We start from the raw sequence: 16,013 nt of genomic DNA, 5'->3' as shown, positions 1-16,013 counted from the left end.
TACTCTGCCCCAAGGCCAGAAGAAAAAGCAGCAGCAGGGACTTACCATCAGCAACAGAGCGTGTCTATATTCATCAAGGCAGCTTCCTAAGGGGCTTTGATGCACCATTTTCTGTCCCACCCACTGCCTTCAGCCCCCACGGAAGGCACAACTGCATGTCACACTTTTCTTTCCCAAGTGCCCAGACCATTTGTCAAAACCCATAACGAGAGCTGAGTAAGTAACAAAAATACAATTTTTTAATGTGAAAGCTACTTAGGGAAATGCACAGTCATAGATATGGCCTTGGAGAGGAACATAAAGGTGTCCCCAGTGGACTTATCAGGGTTTCAGAGAGTGGTCCATTGTCATGTTCACAGAATGGCCTATAAGAGACTCTGCAGCCAGACATGGCCCCAAAGGCGGTCCCAGGAGTGGTCTCCATGTACGTGAGCTCCCTGCCATTATCTCATTTAATCCCAGCCGCCCCGAGCCACCCCATGTTACAGGGAAACTGCTATGGACCAAATTATGCCACCCCAAAACTCATGTGCTGAAGCCCTCCCCCCCTACCTGATAGCATTTGGAGATGAGGCCTTTGGGAGACATTAGGGTTCAATGAGGTCATAGGGTGGGGCCCCCACGATGGCATTCGTGCCCTTCTAAGAAGAGAAAGAGATTAGAGCCCCTTCTCCCCACATGTGAGGACATAGTGAGAAGGCATCTGCAAGCCCGGGAGAGAAACAGACCTATCCGTGTCGGCACCCTGACCTCAGACTTCCAGCCTCCAGGACGCTGAGAAATAAACGTCTGCTGTTCGGCCCCCCCAGCTGGGCGGCCCGAGCTGACCAAGACTGAGGCCCACAGAGCTTCGCTACCTCCAGTGACCAGCCTGAGGTCACACACCAGTGACCTGGACTCAAAGCCAAACAGACCTGCTGTCCCCACAGCTGGCAAGTGACGGATCATCCCTGAGCCTCAGTTTCCTCACTCAGAAACAAATGTGGGAATCGTGCTATTTGCTGAATGACTGGTATGGGTGGATCCTCGCTTAAGATGGAGAAACGTCAACTGTCCATATCAAAAAATGGGGGGGCACAGGAAATGCTACCCTACTAAGTTTGACAAACGGAGTTCAGAGAGAGAGAGAGAGAGAGAGAGAACAATTTTCTGTGATTGACAGATTGATTGATTCATTTTTAAGAGCAGGCCAGCCCACTGTCAACTGTCTAAATCTGAGGGGTTGTTTGTGCCCTAAGCTGGCAGGCATGTAGGTCCTGATGGTTTGGTGTTGCGTTAAAACTCTGCATCGATAAACACAGATGTTAAATCAGCATGAGACAACTTTCTAGAATAGCAGGATTCGTAATAAGGAAACCAGCTTCCTGGTTTGTCTCATGCCCAGTCAACACAGCTGGGCTTCGCATTTCAGTGTGTGTGTGGGGGGGGGGGAATGGGGTCACCCCAGCTCAAATTCCTGCTCTCGTCCTGATGGGCAGGCAGTGAATCTCACCGCCCTAATGCCAGGAGCTGCACTTGGGACCCGTCGCACAGGCAGGCCAGCTGCAGAGCAGCCCAGGTTTGGGCCTGGCAAGTGACAGTGTCTCTGCTAGCAGTGAACGTTCCGGGCGCCTCCTGCCATGCAGGCAGCGTGCTCAGCTCTCCTCCTGCCTCTGCGCAGGGGACCCTTCCAGCAGCCCAAGAGGCAGGCACCGAAATTAACCCAGAGGAGGAAATGGGGACCCCAAGTTCAATAACCTGCCCAAGGTCACAACTAGCAGAGGTGGGATTTAGACTCACGTGGTCTCACCACAGAGAATCTTAACTGCCACCTGAAATATTTCAGGAGAATTTTTTGAAAACAGAACCTGGGTCAGGGCTGCTGGGACAACAAATTTAAGAAGAAGTGTGCAATGTGCTCCGTGGCCTTTGTGGGGATTCATAACGCATCTCACGTTAGAGATGCTGAGAAGTCTTCAGAGGAGAAATCCGTTTAAATCAGAGTTTCTGCAAACTAGAAGAAGCCCCTCTGAACATCCTGCAGGAGAGAGTGTGTCTGTGTGCCACTGGGCATCTGCAGAGGGACAAAAGGGGCAGATAAAAACTCAGGTTTTTTAACTTTTTAACCTTTTCCCAGGCTGAGGGTATAGACTGTCTAAAGCAGGGCTCAGCAAACTTTATAATGAGACAGCTACTAAACAGTCTAGCCTTTGGAGAACATACAGTCTCTGTTGCAATGACCGACCTCTGTCCTTGCCATGTGAAAGCACCCAGACAATACACAAATGAGGAGTGTGTTCCAATAAAGCTTTATAGACACCAGAATTTGAATTTCATCTAATTTCACATGTCATGAAATACTGTTCTTCTTTTGATGATGTATCACCCTTTAAAAAACATAAAAACCATTCTTGCTCACAGGCTGTACAAAAACAGATAGCAGCCTGGATTTGGTCCCAGGTTCCCCTGCTTCAAAGGCAGCTTTTGAGCTACGTGAAACATGGAAAAATGCAGCTTCTCTGCTCACCTCTCCTTTCACCCCAATAAGTTACCTGCCCAGAGAGAGGAACAGTTAAGAGAGAGGGTTTTATTCCCGTTTCCTCTTGAGGAAAGTTGTGGAATTAAAATAAATGGGACCAGTTCTAAGACTGTGTTTAATAATCTTTTAGTATCACTGGGCAAAAGTCACTGTAAAAATATTTAGGTTCCTGGGAGATGATGCCCTCCCAGGGAGATTTGACCTCCAGTTTAGTCTCCAGGGTGTTTGCAATGCAGGCAGAGCTGTGTTCCTAGGGGAGGGCTCCCGTGTTGATTGCAATCTGGGTTCCTTTCAGACAGTTAATAACCCCTGAGTCTAGAAATGCTGCTTTCCCCACTCGCTGCCATGGGCCGATGGGTTGGAAGCAAAGGCTCTCAAAACAATTTCCAAGTTTGAGGAAAGTTACCCTAAACCAGTGGTTTTCAACTGGGGGCAATTCTGCCCCCCCCCACCACCACCACCACCAGGGGACATTTGGCAATGTCTGGAAACATTTTTGGCCACCACAACTTTAGAGAGGGGTGCCACTGGCATCTGGTGGGTAGAGGCCGGAATGCTGCTCAACATCCTGCAATGCCCAGGACATTCCCACCACAGAGGACTGTCTGGCTAAAAACGTCAGTAGTGCCAACGCTGGGACCCCCTGTCCTAAACCTACCTACAAGAGGCACTTCCAAGCCCCTAGGGTGCTTCAGTCACAAGATACGCAGAGATTTCTGGATCCCCTTTCCCATACCCCCCACCCCACCCATCACCAGTATATTAAGATGATGAGTTGCTCGGGGTTTGTGTAGGTATAAGGCAAGTAGCTTCGTTTATTGTTTCCTCCTAAAGGAAATGACCAATGGTGCCTCCACCCTATAAACATTTACTAGCCCTGGAAGGTTCTGAGGCCCCACTGCCATTTTTAAGGGCTTCTCTCTCAATAATTGTTAGGTCAAGTCAGTCAGAAAACGGAACCTCAGAAGGGGGAAGATGGTGGGGAGCATTTTACAAAGTTCAGGACCGAGAAGAAAACTGAAAGACCTACAATGGGCCCCCTGCCCCCTCTTTCTTGCTTATAAACGAATGACTGCTTTATATTGGGTTTCTTATGAACAGAGGCAGAGAGTTTTAAAGGTCTCGGGGCGCTGCCAAGCAGGGTTTGCTGGCTGAGCCCCGCCGTGTTAGTGGGTCTGTAGATTGATGAATGATTGGCCTTTGGGGTGTGGTACCCTGAACACACTCTGAGACTGGCTCTCCAGGGGCCCAAGTCTGGGAACAGCGACCCCACCAACAGTCACCTCTCCCAGTCTCCAGTAGGAGGGTTTTCCAGTTCACTGGGGCTTGGGAAAACGTAATCCCTGAGAATGCAGAGAAAAATGGAACCAATATCCAGGTACCCACAACTAAGAATTAACAAGAGTCAGTATATAGTGGTTACTTTGTTTCCTACATCGACCTTTTATTTTAGGATAACTTCAGGTTTACAGAAAAGTTCCAAAGACAGTGTGGAGTTCCGACGCGCCCTCGCCCAGCTTCCCTCCATGTTATAATAACATCTTCCATGACTACGGGACACTTGTCAAACTACGAAAGTAACCCTGGCGTGCTACTGTGAACCGAACTCCAGACTTCTTCCAGATAGATGCCCCCAGTTTTTCCACGGACGCCCTCATTCCGTTCCCAGAGCCAACCCAGGACACCACATTGCACTTCCCAATGACTCCTTACCATTAAAAGAAAGAACATTTGACAGGAACAGTTGGGGTTTATTTAAAATTTCTTCCCAACGCCTTCCTTTCGCTGCCTCCACAGAGGCAACGGGTGGGAGTCCGGCTGCTCCCATTCCCATTGGTGTTGCTACATGGCCGTGAACCCACAGCCCACACACAGGACTGCTGGGGTCCTTGTGTGTGTGTGTGACACACCGACAAATGCTTCTACCCTTACAGACTTCCACACAACTTGCTTTCTTCCTCTTGACATTCTGTCTTGAGTCTATGTCGATACATAAAAAAAAGAAGTCCTCGCATTCCCTTCTGGTTTATTACAAATGTACAAATAAACTGATTACAAACTTATTTCTCCAATCCCCTGCTCGCAGACATTTAGACTGCTGCTGATTTTATGCTATTACAAACCATATGCGATCTTTATTCTGCTACATGTGGTAGACACCATCCCCATGGTCTTTTCCATAGTGTCTTGAGGTATTGCTATTAAAATACCAATTTCTAGCTGCCTCTGGCATTTCCCATCAAGGGGGTGTGGGTGCAATAGGAGCCCAAGTCCATGGACGCTTGGGGCCCTTTGCCCTGACAATTATTGTTAAGCCCTAGAGACAGAGGCGAGGGCAGTTATCAGAAGTACGATGGATAACGAAAGGGAAGGTGTAAGCTGCTTCTCTCTCTATCTTACTCTTCAGAGCACCAAACCACAAAGTCAAGATCAAGGGCTCAGCGTCTGTTTTGGTGGTCTCAACACGACTCTCCTTGTGGCCCGCTATCCCATTCACCTACCCCCACGAGGTCAGGAGGAAAAAGTGGAGGGTTTTACATTCAGCAAGAGCTGGACTCAAATGCCAACCCCATCACTTCCTAGCTCTGCAAGTTCGGGCCCCGTCAGTTTCCTCGTCGCCAAACTGGGAATGGCAGTACTTGCTCTGCAGAATGTGAGAGAATTCAATGGGGAGCCTGATAAACGAAGGTGTCAGAAATCCATTACTGCGACAGGAAGATCTCAACTCAACCTTCTCACTCGGTGGTGCATTTAGATAATGAAGGAGCCTCTGAATTCAGTTTCTAGATTCAGCCATGCAAGATCCTGCCTGGACTAGGAAGTGCCTCTGAGGCCCAGGAAGAAAGAGCCGCGCTCCGATGCACGGCAAGACTTCCTGACAAGGCAATGCCCTGCAGAGCCCGCACACACGCCAGCCAGGACAAGCGCCACTTGAGCTGGGACCAGAGGCAGGCTCCTTAATTCTCTGGGTAGTGAACCAGCCTAAAGCTGAAGCTTGCTTTTGCTGAAAGACAAGTCCTAAAGAGGCGAGTCGTTTTACAAGTGGGAATGGAGAGAAGTGGTTATTCTTGTTGAACCACGTGAATATCTCAGTGACGCGGAAGCTTCTAGAAACACTGGTCTCCAAAGTGGGGTACAAGTATGTGGGAGGCAAGAGGGATCCAATGGGATACAAAAAAAACTACAATCTCAATTAAGTAACTTTCAAGAACTGATGGGCATTGGGGAAGGTGAAACTTTACCAGCTGCACTTCAACAACAATCTCTGCATTACTGGAGGATGAGACTGAAAAAATAAGGATCTTGTTTTAGTAACACGGCCAATAATTCACTTGTGGTATTTCCATGTCTTTATCATGTGACATGGCCTCCGCCTGAGATAGTGTGGCAGTCACTACTGCCATCTCCCAGATTCTTTCTGGTGCTCCCCTTTCCAAGCAAGGGGTGGAACTGGAACCTCCTACGACCTTGGCTCAGGTGTGACCATGTGACCAGCTCTGACCAATGAAACATGAGCAGAAGTGCCAGGTCACTTCTAGGTGGAAATTTTAAAAGCCCATGCACAATTCACATTGTCATTCTCCTGTGGCACACTAATTGGTGACATTCAAAAGGGTGACAGCTCCATCAGCCTGGGGATCTGAGCACCCTACCTCCTGGCCAGTATGCAGAGCCCACTACCAATCCAAGGTGAAGCCATAACTTAACCTTTTTGCCGCAATGGTCAGATACATCTGAATGAATATATCTGAAATTTTTATACATAAAATAATGTCATTTATATACAAAGCAGCTCAAATTGTTATTATTAAATGCATAAAATAGTCAAAATATCAACTTTTTGTTTTTTTGTGAATTTCTGACACATTTGGGAAAAAAAACTTGAAATCAATTAACACAGCGAAAGAGTTAATCTAAGAGAACAACAAACCTACTGAGTTTTAACTCACTGAGATTGTGGGGTTCTTTGTTACCACATGATAACTCCATTTACACAGACTAGACAGACGAAGGATCAAAATAATCAAAATTTTGGACCAGACCTTTCGCTCACTGATCCCAAACAGTTGAACCACGATTTTGAAAGATCAAATTCCAGCACATTGAAAATTTTAGTGATAGCAAAACTGGTTAAATTTGTCTCATTAATTAATCAAACTCTTTGTATCAATTAATAACGATCAATTAGATAAAACGTGTAATTAGCTCACGATAACATTTTTGTGTCATTTTTATTTGTAGCACCTCCTAAATATCTGTGTCAGTCTTTGTTTTACAAAGTACCAACTATCCTAAAACAGTAATAGTTTTACTATTTATTTCCATTTAGGGTGTGTACTCAAAAGTGTATTGTGGGGATGCAAGATTAAAAACCATTCAGAAGACATGTCTTCACCTTGTCCGTGCACACTCACAGCCAAAGTCTGAGCACCTTCTGTGTCACCAGAGTTCTGGGAGGCAGTGCGAGAGAGTAAGAATGTCTGAAAAAACAGTCAAGAAAAAGTCCTTTATCAAAGGCCAAAACTCAAGTCATGGAAACCACAGACTAGCTCGCCTGCCTTTGTGTGTGTGGATAAGTTGCTGGGCAGATGAGCCCTGGGAGCTTTACAGGACCATTCTAGACTGACTGTCATGCTAAGTGCTTAGATTTTTTTTTTTTTCCCCAAAGTACATGAAAGCAAGAGAGAGAGGCTGGTGTTACAAGACAGTACAGGCCTAACTCCAGTGCTTAGAAACATGCAAGCCCTCGATGTTGGAAACAGTGCAAGTTTGTATTCACAGCCAAATTTAATTAAGCCAGACAACAAAAGATGGAAACTTGAAAGCTACTCTGGGGAGATAAAGATGTGAGAGAATAACACGTGACCTCAAAGATGCAGGGAAACTCAATACTCGCTAGGTCAGATTTTTCAAACAAGTAGAGAAAGAGCTGGAGGGAATTTACGGGAAGCCTTGAGCAAGAAAGCCCACCCCTCCTCTTGGGCCCTGAAGACTGGCTCCTCTCCGAGTCCTCTGGTCTTCAGAGGCTTCCAAAGGCACTGAACCCACACAAGGCCTTTGTCACAGCCGAACTGCAGCTGGGGGAGGAGGGGGCAGCCTCGCACCTGCTCCAATAAAAAGTAGGGAAGTTGTACTGTTCTGTTAATGAATGCTTTGGGCTTGTCACTCCCTTGAAGGAAAAGACAATTTGTACTTTGACCATCTTCCAGAAAGGGGTGGGAAGAAATATTTCAGTAATGTGATTTTTTCAAAATTAAAACTCTTTATTTTGGAATAATTTTTGATTTAGAGAAAAGCTGCAAGATAGTACAGAGTTCCTGTATAACCCTCACTCAGTTTCAGCTCCCTGAATAGTACACTTTTTAAATAGCCATAGATGCTAAAAGCGAGAGAAAGCGTTAACGTTATGCTCTCCTCATCTTCATATAAGTTTGGTGTGCTCACTCAAATTTCATTGATCTCTGAAAGAAGAGGAAAACACGCCATTTTCTTCACATGTTTAAAATAACACGGGTGGCTTAATCTCAGTATTATAAGACTGAGTACTTAAAAACTGACATTTGGACTCATATACCGAGGTGAATAGTGGTCTGGACACCACCATAATAACAAGAACTACCAATTATCAAGCACCTACTGTGTGCCAGGCTCCACACACACGTGATGTGATTTTGTCTTCATGAGGATTGGTGGAGGAGGGGATTACTACTCAGCTTTATAAAACGAGGACACAAACTGAGAGATGTTCAGTAACTTGCTCAAGGTCACGCAGCTAATATGCAACCCTAGTGGAAACAGACACATGGGTTTAAGCTGTGTCTAAAGAGAATCACTGTGGATGTCGTGCCATTCTCCCCTGCCAAGTCACACCCTCTGCTGTCACCGAGAACTTCCGTTACACGGCAGTAAAGCCCCCCAACCCCCCACTCCATATATCATCCAGAATTAGCTGCAAAGTGTCAGGAGACTTGGCCAGGCAGCTCCAAGCATCAGCGAGGGCTGGAAGCCTTCACTGGGAAGCCTTTAGAGCAAGCCGCAGTTGGCAGCCCCTGCTCCTGCATGGAAACAAATTAACATTGGCATTCCAAACACAGGAAAGGAAGGAAATTGGAAACACAGTTTATACTTGGCCAGCCCTTTGAAATACTGTACCATGCTACCGACATCAATTAATGAAAAGCAGGGTTGTGCTGAGAGGCTCTGGTTTGGAAATGCATTAACACACGTTAAACATGTTTGTACAGGAACCGGATTATAAGCGCCCTGGCTCCAAAACAATAAAGCAATTACCCTAAAACTGGTGCTCTCTGAGTTGTCATTAATTCAATCCACTCCACGCGGATCAGCAAAGGCTTTGCGCGGCTCCCAACAATGCCTTCCGACACAAATGTTGAAAGGACAGCATCGCACGTGCTACTCGGAGTTTCACATAAGTAAGTGTCAAACTCCATGCGCTCCTAATGTCCCCCCAAATCATAAACACTCCACTTTGGGGAGGGGAAAACACACAGCAGCAGCCCTGGTATTCAACGGCACTGCCATTTCACATTGGGAGCGTGCAATGTTTCGCCAGGGAAGGTTAACTCTGAAATATCTGTTCCATATTAAGAAATACCAAGTCACATTTCTGTCAAATATTATTTGTCAAATGCCATTTGCTGCAAACCCCACAATTCAGTCGCAACTGAACACACAACTCGTACTGGACGATTCACATAATAGCCGTGATCGGACATGGGGTGGTTTGCAGTGAAAGAACCCCCTTTCTCTGTAAACTGTTTCAGCAGTTGGAAAGAAAAGCATCTGAAGCTCTGGAATAAATAAAGTGCAGTGCCTTGAGCTGCCTGTGCAAAGAACCCAGCCGGCGGGGAGAATAGACTCAAAACAACCAGAAGGCGAGTGTCCTCTTCACAATTTCGTAAGAATGCTTCAGAGAAAAGATTTTAGATGATGTGAGTGAATCTCAACATTTCTGGCTGGCAATGAAAGAATCGGCTAGTTTCTTGGAAGACTAGCATCCTCGGGCACTTCACCCCCAGATACACCCACCTGCCTCCATCTGGCCTCGAGGGTCTGGGCGACAAATGTCCCTGATGTTGCCCCTCTGCTTCCTTGCCCTGGTGACGTCACCCCGCAACTCTGCGTTGATCTGGGATCCATCAAGTTGGAGCCACTTGGGTGTGTAAAGCTAAATGTGTTATCATTTTCACCACAAATTAACAGTTTCTATGTAAATATTGGTGTTTCCTCACCCCATGAAGGCGAGAGGAGGCAAATGGCACCGGCACATTTGATTTAAACTAATTAAAAGCAGAGGGTCATGCAATGCAATATATTGATTTTACCAGTGGGACTTAAATCGTTTATAATAAGTGTACACAGCTGCAGCGCTCCCCCACCACCACGCTTTAAAGGCTAATCCTCACATTCCTTCTGACAATAACATGACAGGTCCCACACATCCCTGCCTGTGCCCCAACCCCTGGTGACACTGCCAGAGTGCATTAAGGCGAAGCTTTGCAGCAACTTGCCAAAAACAAACAAACAAACAAAAAAACGAGTGTGTCGACAGCCCCCAGCTAGGTCTGAAGAGTGATTGCAGAAAAGTTAAGGTGTCCAGCCATTTGGTGCACGGGACTCTCCATTCAGGATACGCAGCTGCTTAAATGGGTGGGCAGGCTGGGGTAGGGTGGGGACTGGGGCAGTGTTAGGACACTCTGGTTCTTGCGATGGACCAAATATGACCTTACCCAATAAGGGGGAAAAGATATTAAAGCGATCACGGTGATCAATCGACTTAGATGGGACTTTCCCTGGAATGAAGTCATCACTTCTCTCGGAGTTCAGCGGACATGTGACATTTGCACACATCGCAGGCATTCTGGCGGTCAGGGATCGCACGCCAGCTGTGTTTATCTCGACAGAGGTAAGGCCCCAAACTGCGGCTCTCAAGAGCTGCATCCCGGAAGCAGCATTTTCCCCCACGCATGCAGACACTCGTTCCTCTGCTGCTCTGCAATCGATTTGTATCTGGGCCATCTCCCTCACCCCTTCGATGGGCCACTCCCCAACCGAATGACAAGCCTGGAATCAAAACCAAAAATAACCACCCAAGCGGGCATCCAGGGCTCAGCCTTAAACTGCTTGGGTTCCAGAAGAGAAATACAAAGAAGATCAAAAAAGTTCAAATCTGGGTCACATACACCCTTGGGAGAAGGGGGAAGAAGAGCTCTGATTTATAGAAGTGGGAAAATGAGGTTTAAAAGAAGTGATTTTGAAAGGGTTACTAAAAACACAGCTGTTGGTGCACTCCTATAGGGAAGGCACTCTGCAGAAAGAAAGAAAGAAAAAAAGAAAGAAGGGGGAAGCCTGTGTGACATCTATATTAACCTCTGGCTGCTTACCAGTGAAGGCCGGCGCTTGGAGTACTGGAATGTGGAACGGCCCCTTCCAAATCTTAACACAAGCCAGGTTACAGCTGCAAACTCTGCAGCCCATGCGCCCTTCGAAGCACTCCCTGAAGGAAATTTTTAAACTGTAACAGAATCTTTTTCTAATACTCTACAGTGGTAGGGCCTGTTCTTAAGGGGCAAAGGGAGAGCTCTTAATGCCAAACACTTGTCAACAAAAAGGACAGCCAGATGGTATGAAGGAGAAGTCAAACAGCAAGGCCTCTCGCTGCTCTTCAGCTATATTCACAAAAGCCACTTTTCTACGCGGAACCCAATCGTGATAGGTTTCCAGCTTTCCCTCTTTTTTAATTTAGCTTTGAAGATTAAACAAATTTGGTTTCTTCACAGCCCGGGCTAGAGATAAACACGCATCATACACTCCTAATGCCAGCCGGCTTCTTTAGAAGATTCCAAGAGAAGCTGCTGAATTTCTCCAAAGAAAGAATGGTGTGGGCCATCCCTGGGTTCCGTCTGCAGAATTCACAATGCCTGGGCACTATGTAAGAGAGGAGAGACTGTTTTGAATTCCAAAAATTAAGCCTACGCTGAGGAGTCGGGGGCTTGTTAATCCAAACCAGTTTACAGCTCTCGCCATTGAACTGAAGGGGTCCAGGCTGGGAAGACGTGAGTCTCAGTTCCAGTTCGGCAGCTCAGCCAGCATGACACGGGGCTTTCTTATACAGGCTGGTCTTTGTCATAAGGTGCAGTCTGAAGTCCTCATTCTAGGCACCTGGTTTTGTCGTAAATTCTCCTCCAGTTCCCTCTCTAGTTTAGATCCTGCTCAGCCTGGCAAAAAGCTTGAATTCCGAGAAGGACTTATAGGAACAAAAACCAGTTTGGCTGCAGACAGAAGGAAGAATAAAGGCACCAGGTCTGCAAAAGCCTTCAGAATTCAGGCAGAGGTCTCCCGAGCACTTCAGGACAGTGGCGGTATGCAGTGGGGGGAGGAGGGGCCGGTGGAGAAAGTCAGCCTCCCCTCAAGATCTCCATTAAGTCCCCCAAAGTTCCCCCCAGGGCCCCTGGAGGATCATAAGTAATGGTTTGATATGCACAAGTGACATTTTCTTACTCTTAGGTAAAGTGTCAGACTAAACGCACCTTTAGGAAACTTTGTATGTTACAGACTAATATGATTTGCAATCCAAGAGAAAATGAGCTTTCTGAGCAAACTCAGCTTCTAGGAGAGTCTCGCACATGCCCCTCCAGTCCCACGCCAAGCCCCTCCTGCCAACGCCAAGCCCCTCCTGGGGAGAAAATCTGGGACCATGACAGAATGGAAGGGACAGGAATTTGATCCTTGTGCTGAGCAGAAATAGGTCAACCTTAGAAGCATCTACAGAAAACTCTTGCCAAACTGCAGTCCAAGTCTTCACCCAACTAATTACCTCGCGTTTTAGGGACAGAGAGAAAGAAAACAAGGTCAGCGCACTCTGTTAAAAGCCACTCTGCCATCTAATTTGGAGTGAGGTTCCAGAAAGCAAGACCTGAGAAAGTCAGGACTGTCCCACAAAGCCCAAAGCCAGCCCTGATTAAGAGCCTCAGACAAGCCGGTCTTTGTCCTTTCAAGATGAAAGAAATGGGACTAACGGGGTTGAAAGGTGTGTGTACAGCCAGAGGAGGAAAACCACCCAGCTGCGGCCTTCCCAAACAAGTCTCAGCTTGCTCCCACCACCAAGGGGGAGCAAACAACCCTGCCCTAAGATTCCCAGGGGTACCCACTTGGCAACTTAGTCCTTCTCTGGGGGGGGGGGGGAGATCCCTAGGTCTGTCCCCGCTATTGGTCCATGAGCAGTATGGTGCTTTTTGCATGGGATTTGCAGAGCCTTCCACAGAAGCCAGGGCTTCCAAATACCTTTTTAATGAGCCCAGCCAGGCTCTGAAGGCAGCCACTGGGACCTGCTGTGTTCACAGGTAGTCATGGGTACCCAACAGAACAGGATACCATAAATTCTGTCCAGAGAAAGGGCCCTGATTAACCCGGGCTTCAGGATAGCTACAGAGCTCTGCTTTAAGTTACTTATTTATATGTATGTATTGGGAATTTTTCTTTAGTTTCTGGTATAGGTCATAAATACACATTGTAAAAACAAAACAAAACAAAACAGAAAACCACAGACAAAAGTGCAGGCAATGAAAGCTCAGACCCCAGCTCCCACTGCCTAAGCGCCAGCGCCAGGCCTGCCCTACCCCCCAGTAAAATCTATTTCCAGTTCCTGGTGTTATCTTCCAGTGGGGAGGGATGATATACAGGCACATATGTAACCTCACTCATCTGCACCTTGCTTTTTTCCACCTCATACATCTTGGAGATTGTTCTGAACCGGGACATATGGAGCTGCTTCGTCCTAACAGGCTGCTTAGTATAATTTAAACTTTCTTGAAGTTATTTTGGCATCTAAACCTCCCACCCCTTGCTCGCTGAAACTTGTTTCACTGTTTGATTTTTGGCTATTATTAAGGGCAGACAATGGCGTCCCGGGACCTCCAGGGACCTTATCTGGAGCGGGAAGCATTAAGGTTGATCCCGGCTTCCCCGCGCCCTCCATCCACGCCCCCTGTGCTCGGCGGGGGGGCTTGAGTATCATTATTTCCATGTTGACACAGCGCCCGTGGGCGTAAGTTTGCTGTCTTGACTCTGTTCGGATTTTCGCAGCAAGTTACACATGTAGAATGAAAGCGGCTCAGGAAACAGCGCTATCGGGGCGTGTTATCTCGGAAACCAAATATTTGATCATCAGCCCTACAGCGCGCTGCCGGGGGTTAGTTTGAGCAAGTCTGGTGAGTGTGCGCGCACAGATGGAGGGAGAGCCACCGCGCCCCCGCCGCAGCCCCAGCCTCGCGTCCCCCGGGCCGTCGCGGCTCCACTTCGGAGCCGGGTCCCCCAGCCGCCCCCGGCGGCGTCTCCGAGATCCCGCGCCACCCAATCGCCAAAACCCGTGGTTTGCGCGCCACATGTGATAAACGCTGAAAATGGATTCTGCCCGCCCGGGACCTATCATTAAATATTTAAAATAGAAAGCTCGCAATGGCAACGTTTCTTCCCCAGCTCCAGCCAGGAGAGTTGAGAGCGAGGGGGGCGGCCAGGAGAGGGGACCCGAGGCGCTCAGGGCGCGCAGCACGCTAGGGCAGGCGCACCGCGAGCGGACAGGTAGGGCTTACTAAGGCCGGGAAGGGGGCGCGACGCCCGGGATGCCAGGGCTAGGCAGGGCTGAGAGGGGCCCAGAAAGGGCGGGAAGGCAGCTTCGCAGAGCAGGGCCCTTTAAATCCAGGTAGCGCGGGCCGCGCCGGCCCGGCACAGCTCACATGACCGAGCCCCGCGCTTTCAACTGAGCCGCGGCCGGCTGGGCGCCTCCTTCACCAGAGGTGCGGCCGCCAACTTAAACCGAAGGGGCCTTCGGACCAGTCCTTCGCTCCCCCAAACGCCACAAGGCCAACTTAGCCTGGCTTTCCCTACAGTAGGGCGCGCACAGCTTGGGGTCCACTCGGACCGGGGGTAGGAGACCATTGGCCAGGCACTATGGTTTTGCAAAGGGCCGGCGTGGAAAGATGGGCGGGCTGGACCTAAGAAGCGGCCCCCGCCTCCCTATTCCAAAGCGCCTCCTGACCCAGACGTTCACCCCCTTCCTCCTGCCCTCACTCACCGAGGTTGACGAAGCTCATGACCATATCGGCGTCGGTGAGGAAGTGGCTATCTTGCAGGCTGGCCAGAGGGGGGCCCTGGGTGCTGAAGACCGCCTTGTAGGGGTAGGAGAAGCCCTGGCCGTCGGGCCCGCCGCCCTCCTCCACCGCCATGGCGTTGTACAGGTCCAGCATGAACATGGGCGCCGAGTTGTGCTTGCCCTGGAGGTGGGGGCGCGGGCGGTGGGGCAAGCCCAGGATGGAGAGGATCTCGCGCTGCATCTCCCGCCGCTCCTGGCTGCGGAGGCGCCGGTGGATGAAGCTCGAGTGTACCTCGTTGTCCAGGCTGAAGTCGGCCAGGGCGGAGCGCAGCAGGAACAGGGGCGCCCAGAGCGCCACGAAGCTGGGGGGCGCCGCGGCGCGCAGCGAGCGCACGTGCATCGCGCCGGCTCTACGCGCGACCCGGGCTCCAGGCACCCGGCCCCAGGGCCCGCGCCGGCCCAGGTGGCGGAGGGGGACAGGCAGCCGTCCACGCCGCTCGGTCACTTGCTGCAGACGGGCCCCGCGGCGCCCGCGCCGGACATGGCCCCTCCCCGGCCGGCTGCTCTCTGCCCGGACCACCGCCCCCGGCTCTGCGCTGGCCCCGGGGCCCCTCGCCCCGCACTCTCCCTGGCGCACCGCAGGGCTTGGAAACCGGCTCGAACGAGCGAGCTAGCGAGCAAGGAGGCGGGCGCGGGTGGGAGGAGCAGCCAGCAAACCTAGGAGCCCGGAGAGCGAGCGCCGGGGAGGCGGCGAGACGGCGGGCGGGCGGGCGAGCGCTCCTTCTTCCCGCTCCTCTCGCGCTCTGGCCCTCGGGCGGAGGCGACCCACCCTCTTCCGAACTCCGATGGCGGAGAGCAGGGACCCCGGGTCGCTCTCCCGGCCCTGCGAGCCCTTGATCGCACGAGAGGCCGCCTCGGGAGCCCCAGAGTGGTACGCGTTGGGGCCTGGGAGGAGGAGGACGAGGGGGAGGAGGAGGACGGCCTTCCAGGGGCCCCTCCCGCGCCCGCGGCCTCCCACCTGCCCTCGGCCCCGCCCTCCCCCCAGCTGCGCCCAATGGGTTCATTCATTCCTTCTAGTGCGCTCTACAAATATTTACCGAGTGCCCACAGGGTGCCCAGCGCCGGGCCGGGCGCCGCAGGGATGCGGAGGGAGGAATCCGAGCCGGCCTTCCCCCTCCCGGGACTCGCAGTCCGGACCGGGAAGGAGGCCTGAGCCGGATTCGTGGGATTTGGGCCGTGGTGGCAGAAGCTGGGGGAATGCGAGGGGGCGCGAGCATCCGAGAAGGCTTCCCAAGGGAGGTGCCCCCAGCCCCTCCTATCGCTCTGCCCCCTCCCTTTCACTGCAGCCTCTGATCCCCCGTGCCACTCCAACTTGTCGCCAGG

General features: G+C 50.4%; 1 protein-coding gene across 1 annotated transcript in view; it reads right to left on the bottom strand.

The window, feature by feature from the left end:
• BMP7 (bone morphogenetic protein 7) overlaps positions 1-15,595 on the bottom strand; it is a 79,355-nt gene extending 63,760 nt beyond the window's left edge. The window contains exon 1 of the mRNA XM_019748584.2: positions 14,613-15,595. Coding sequence (XP_019604143.1) covers positions 14,613-15,030 — 418 coding nt within the window. The 5' untranslated portion in view covers positions 15,031-15,595. The remainder of the gene's footprint in view (positions 1-14,612) is intronic.
• Positions 15,596-16,013: the final 418 nt, after the last annotated feature.

This window comes from Rhinolophus sinicus, linkage group LG13 (assembly GCF_036562045.2).
Source record: "Rhinolophus sinicus isolate RSC01 linkage group LG13, ASM3656204v1, whole genome shotgun sequence".
NCBI lineage: Eukaryota > Metazoa > Chordata > Mammalia > Chiroptera > Rhinolophidae > Rhinolophus > Rhinolophus sinicus.
The sequence above is the reverse complement of the archived record's forward strand: the minus strand, read 5'-3'. Positions and strand labels throughout refer to the sequence as shown.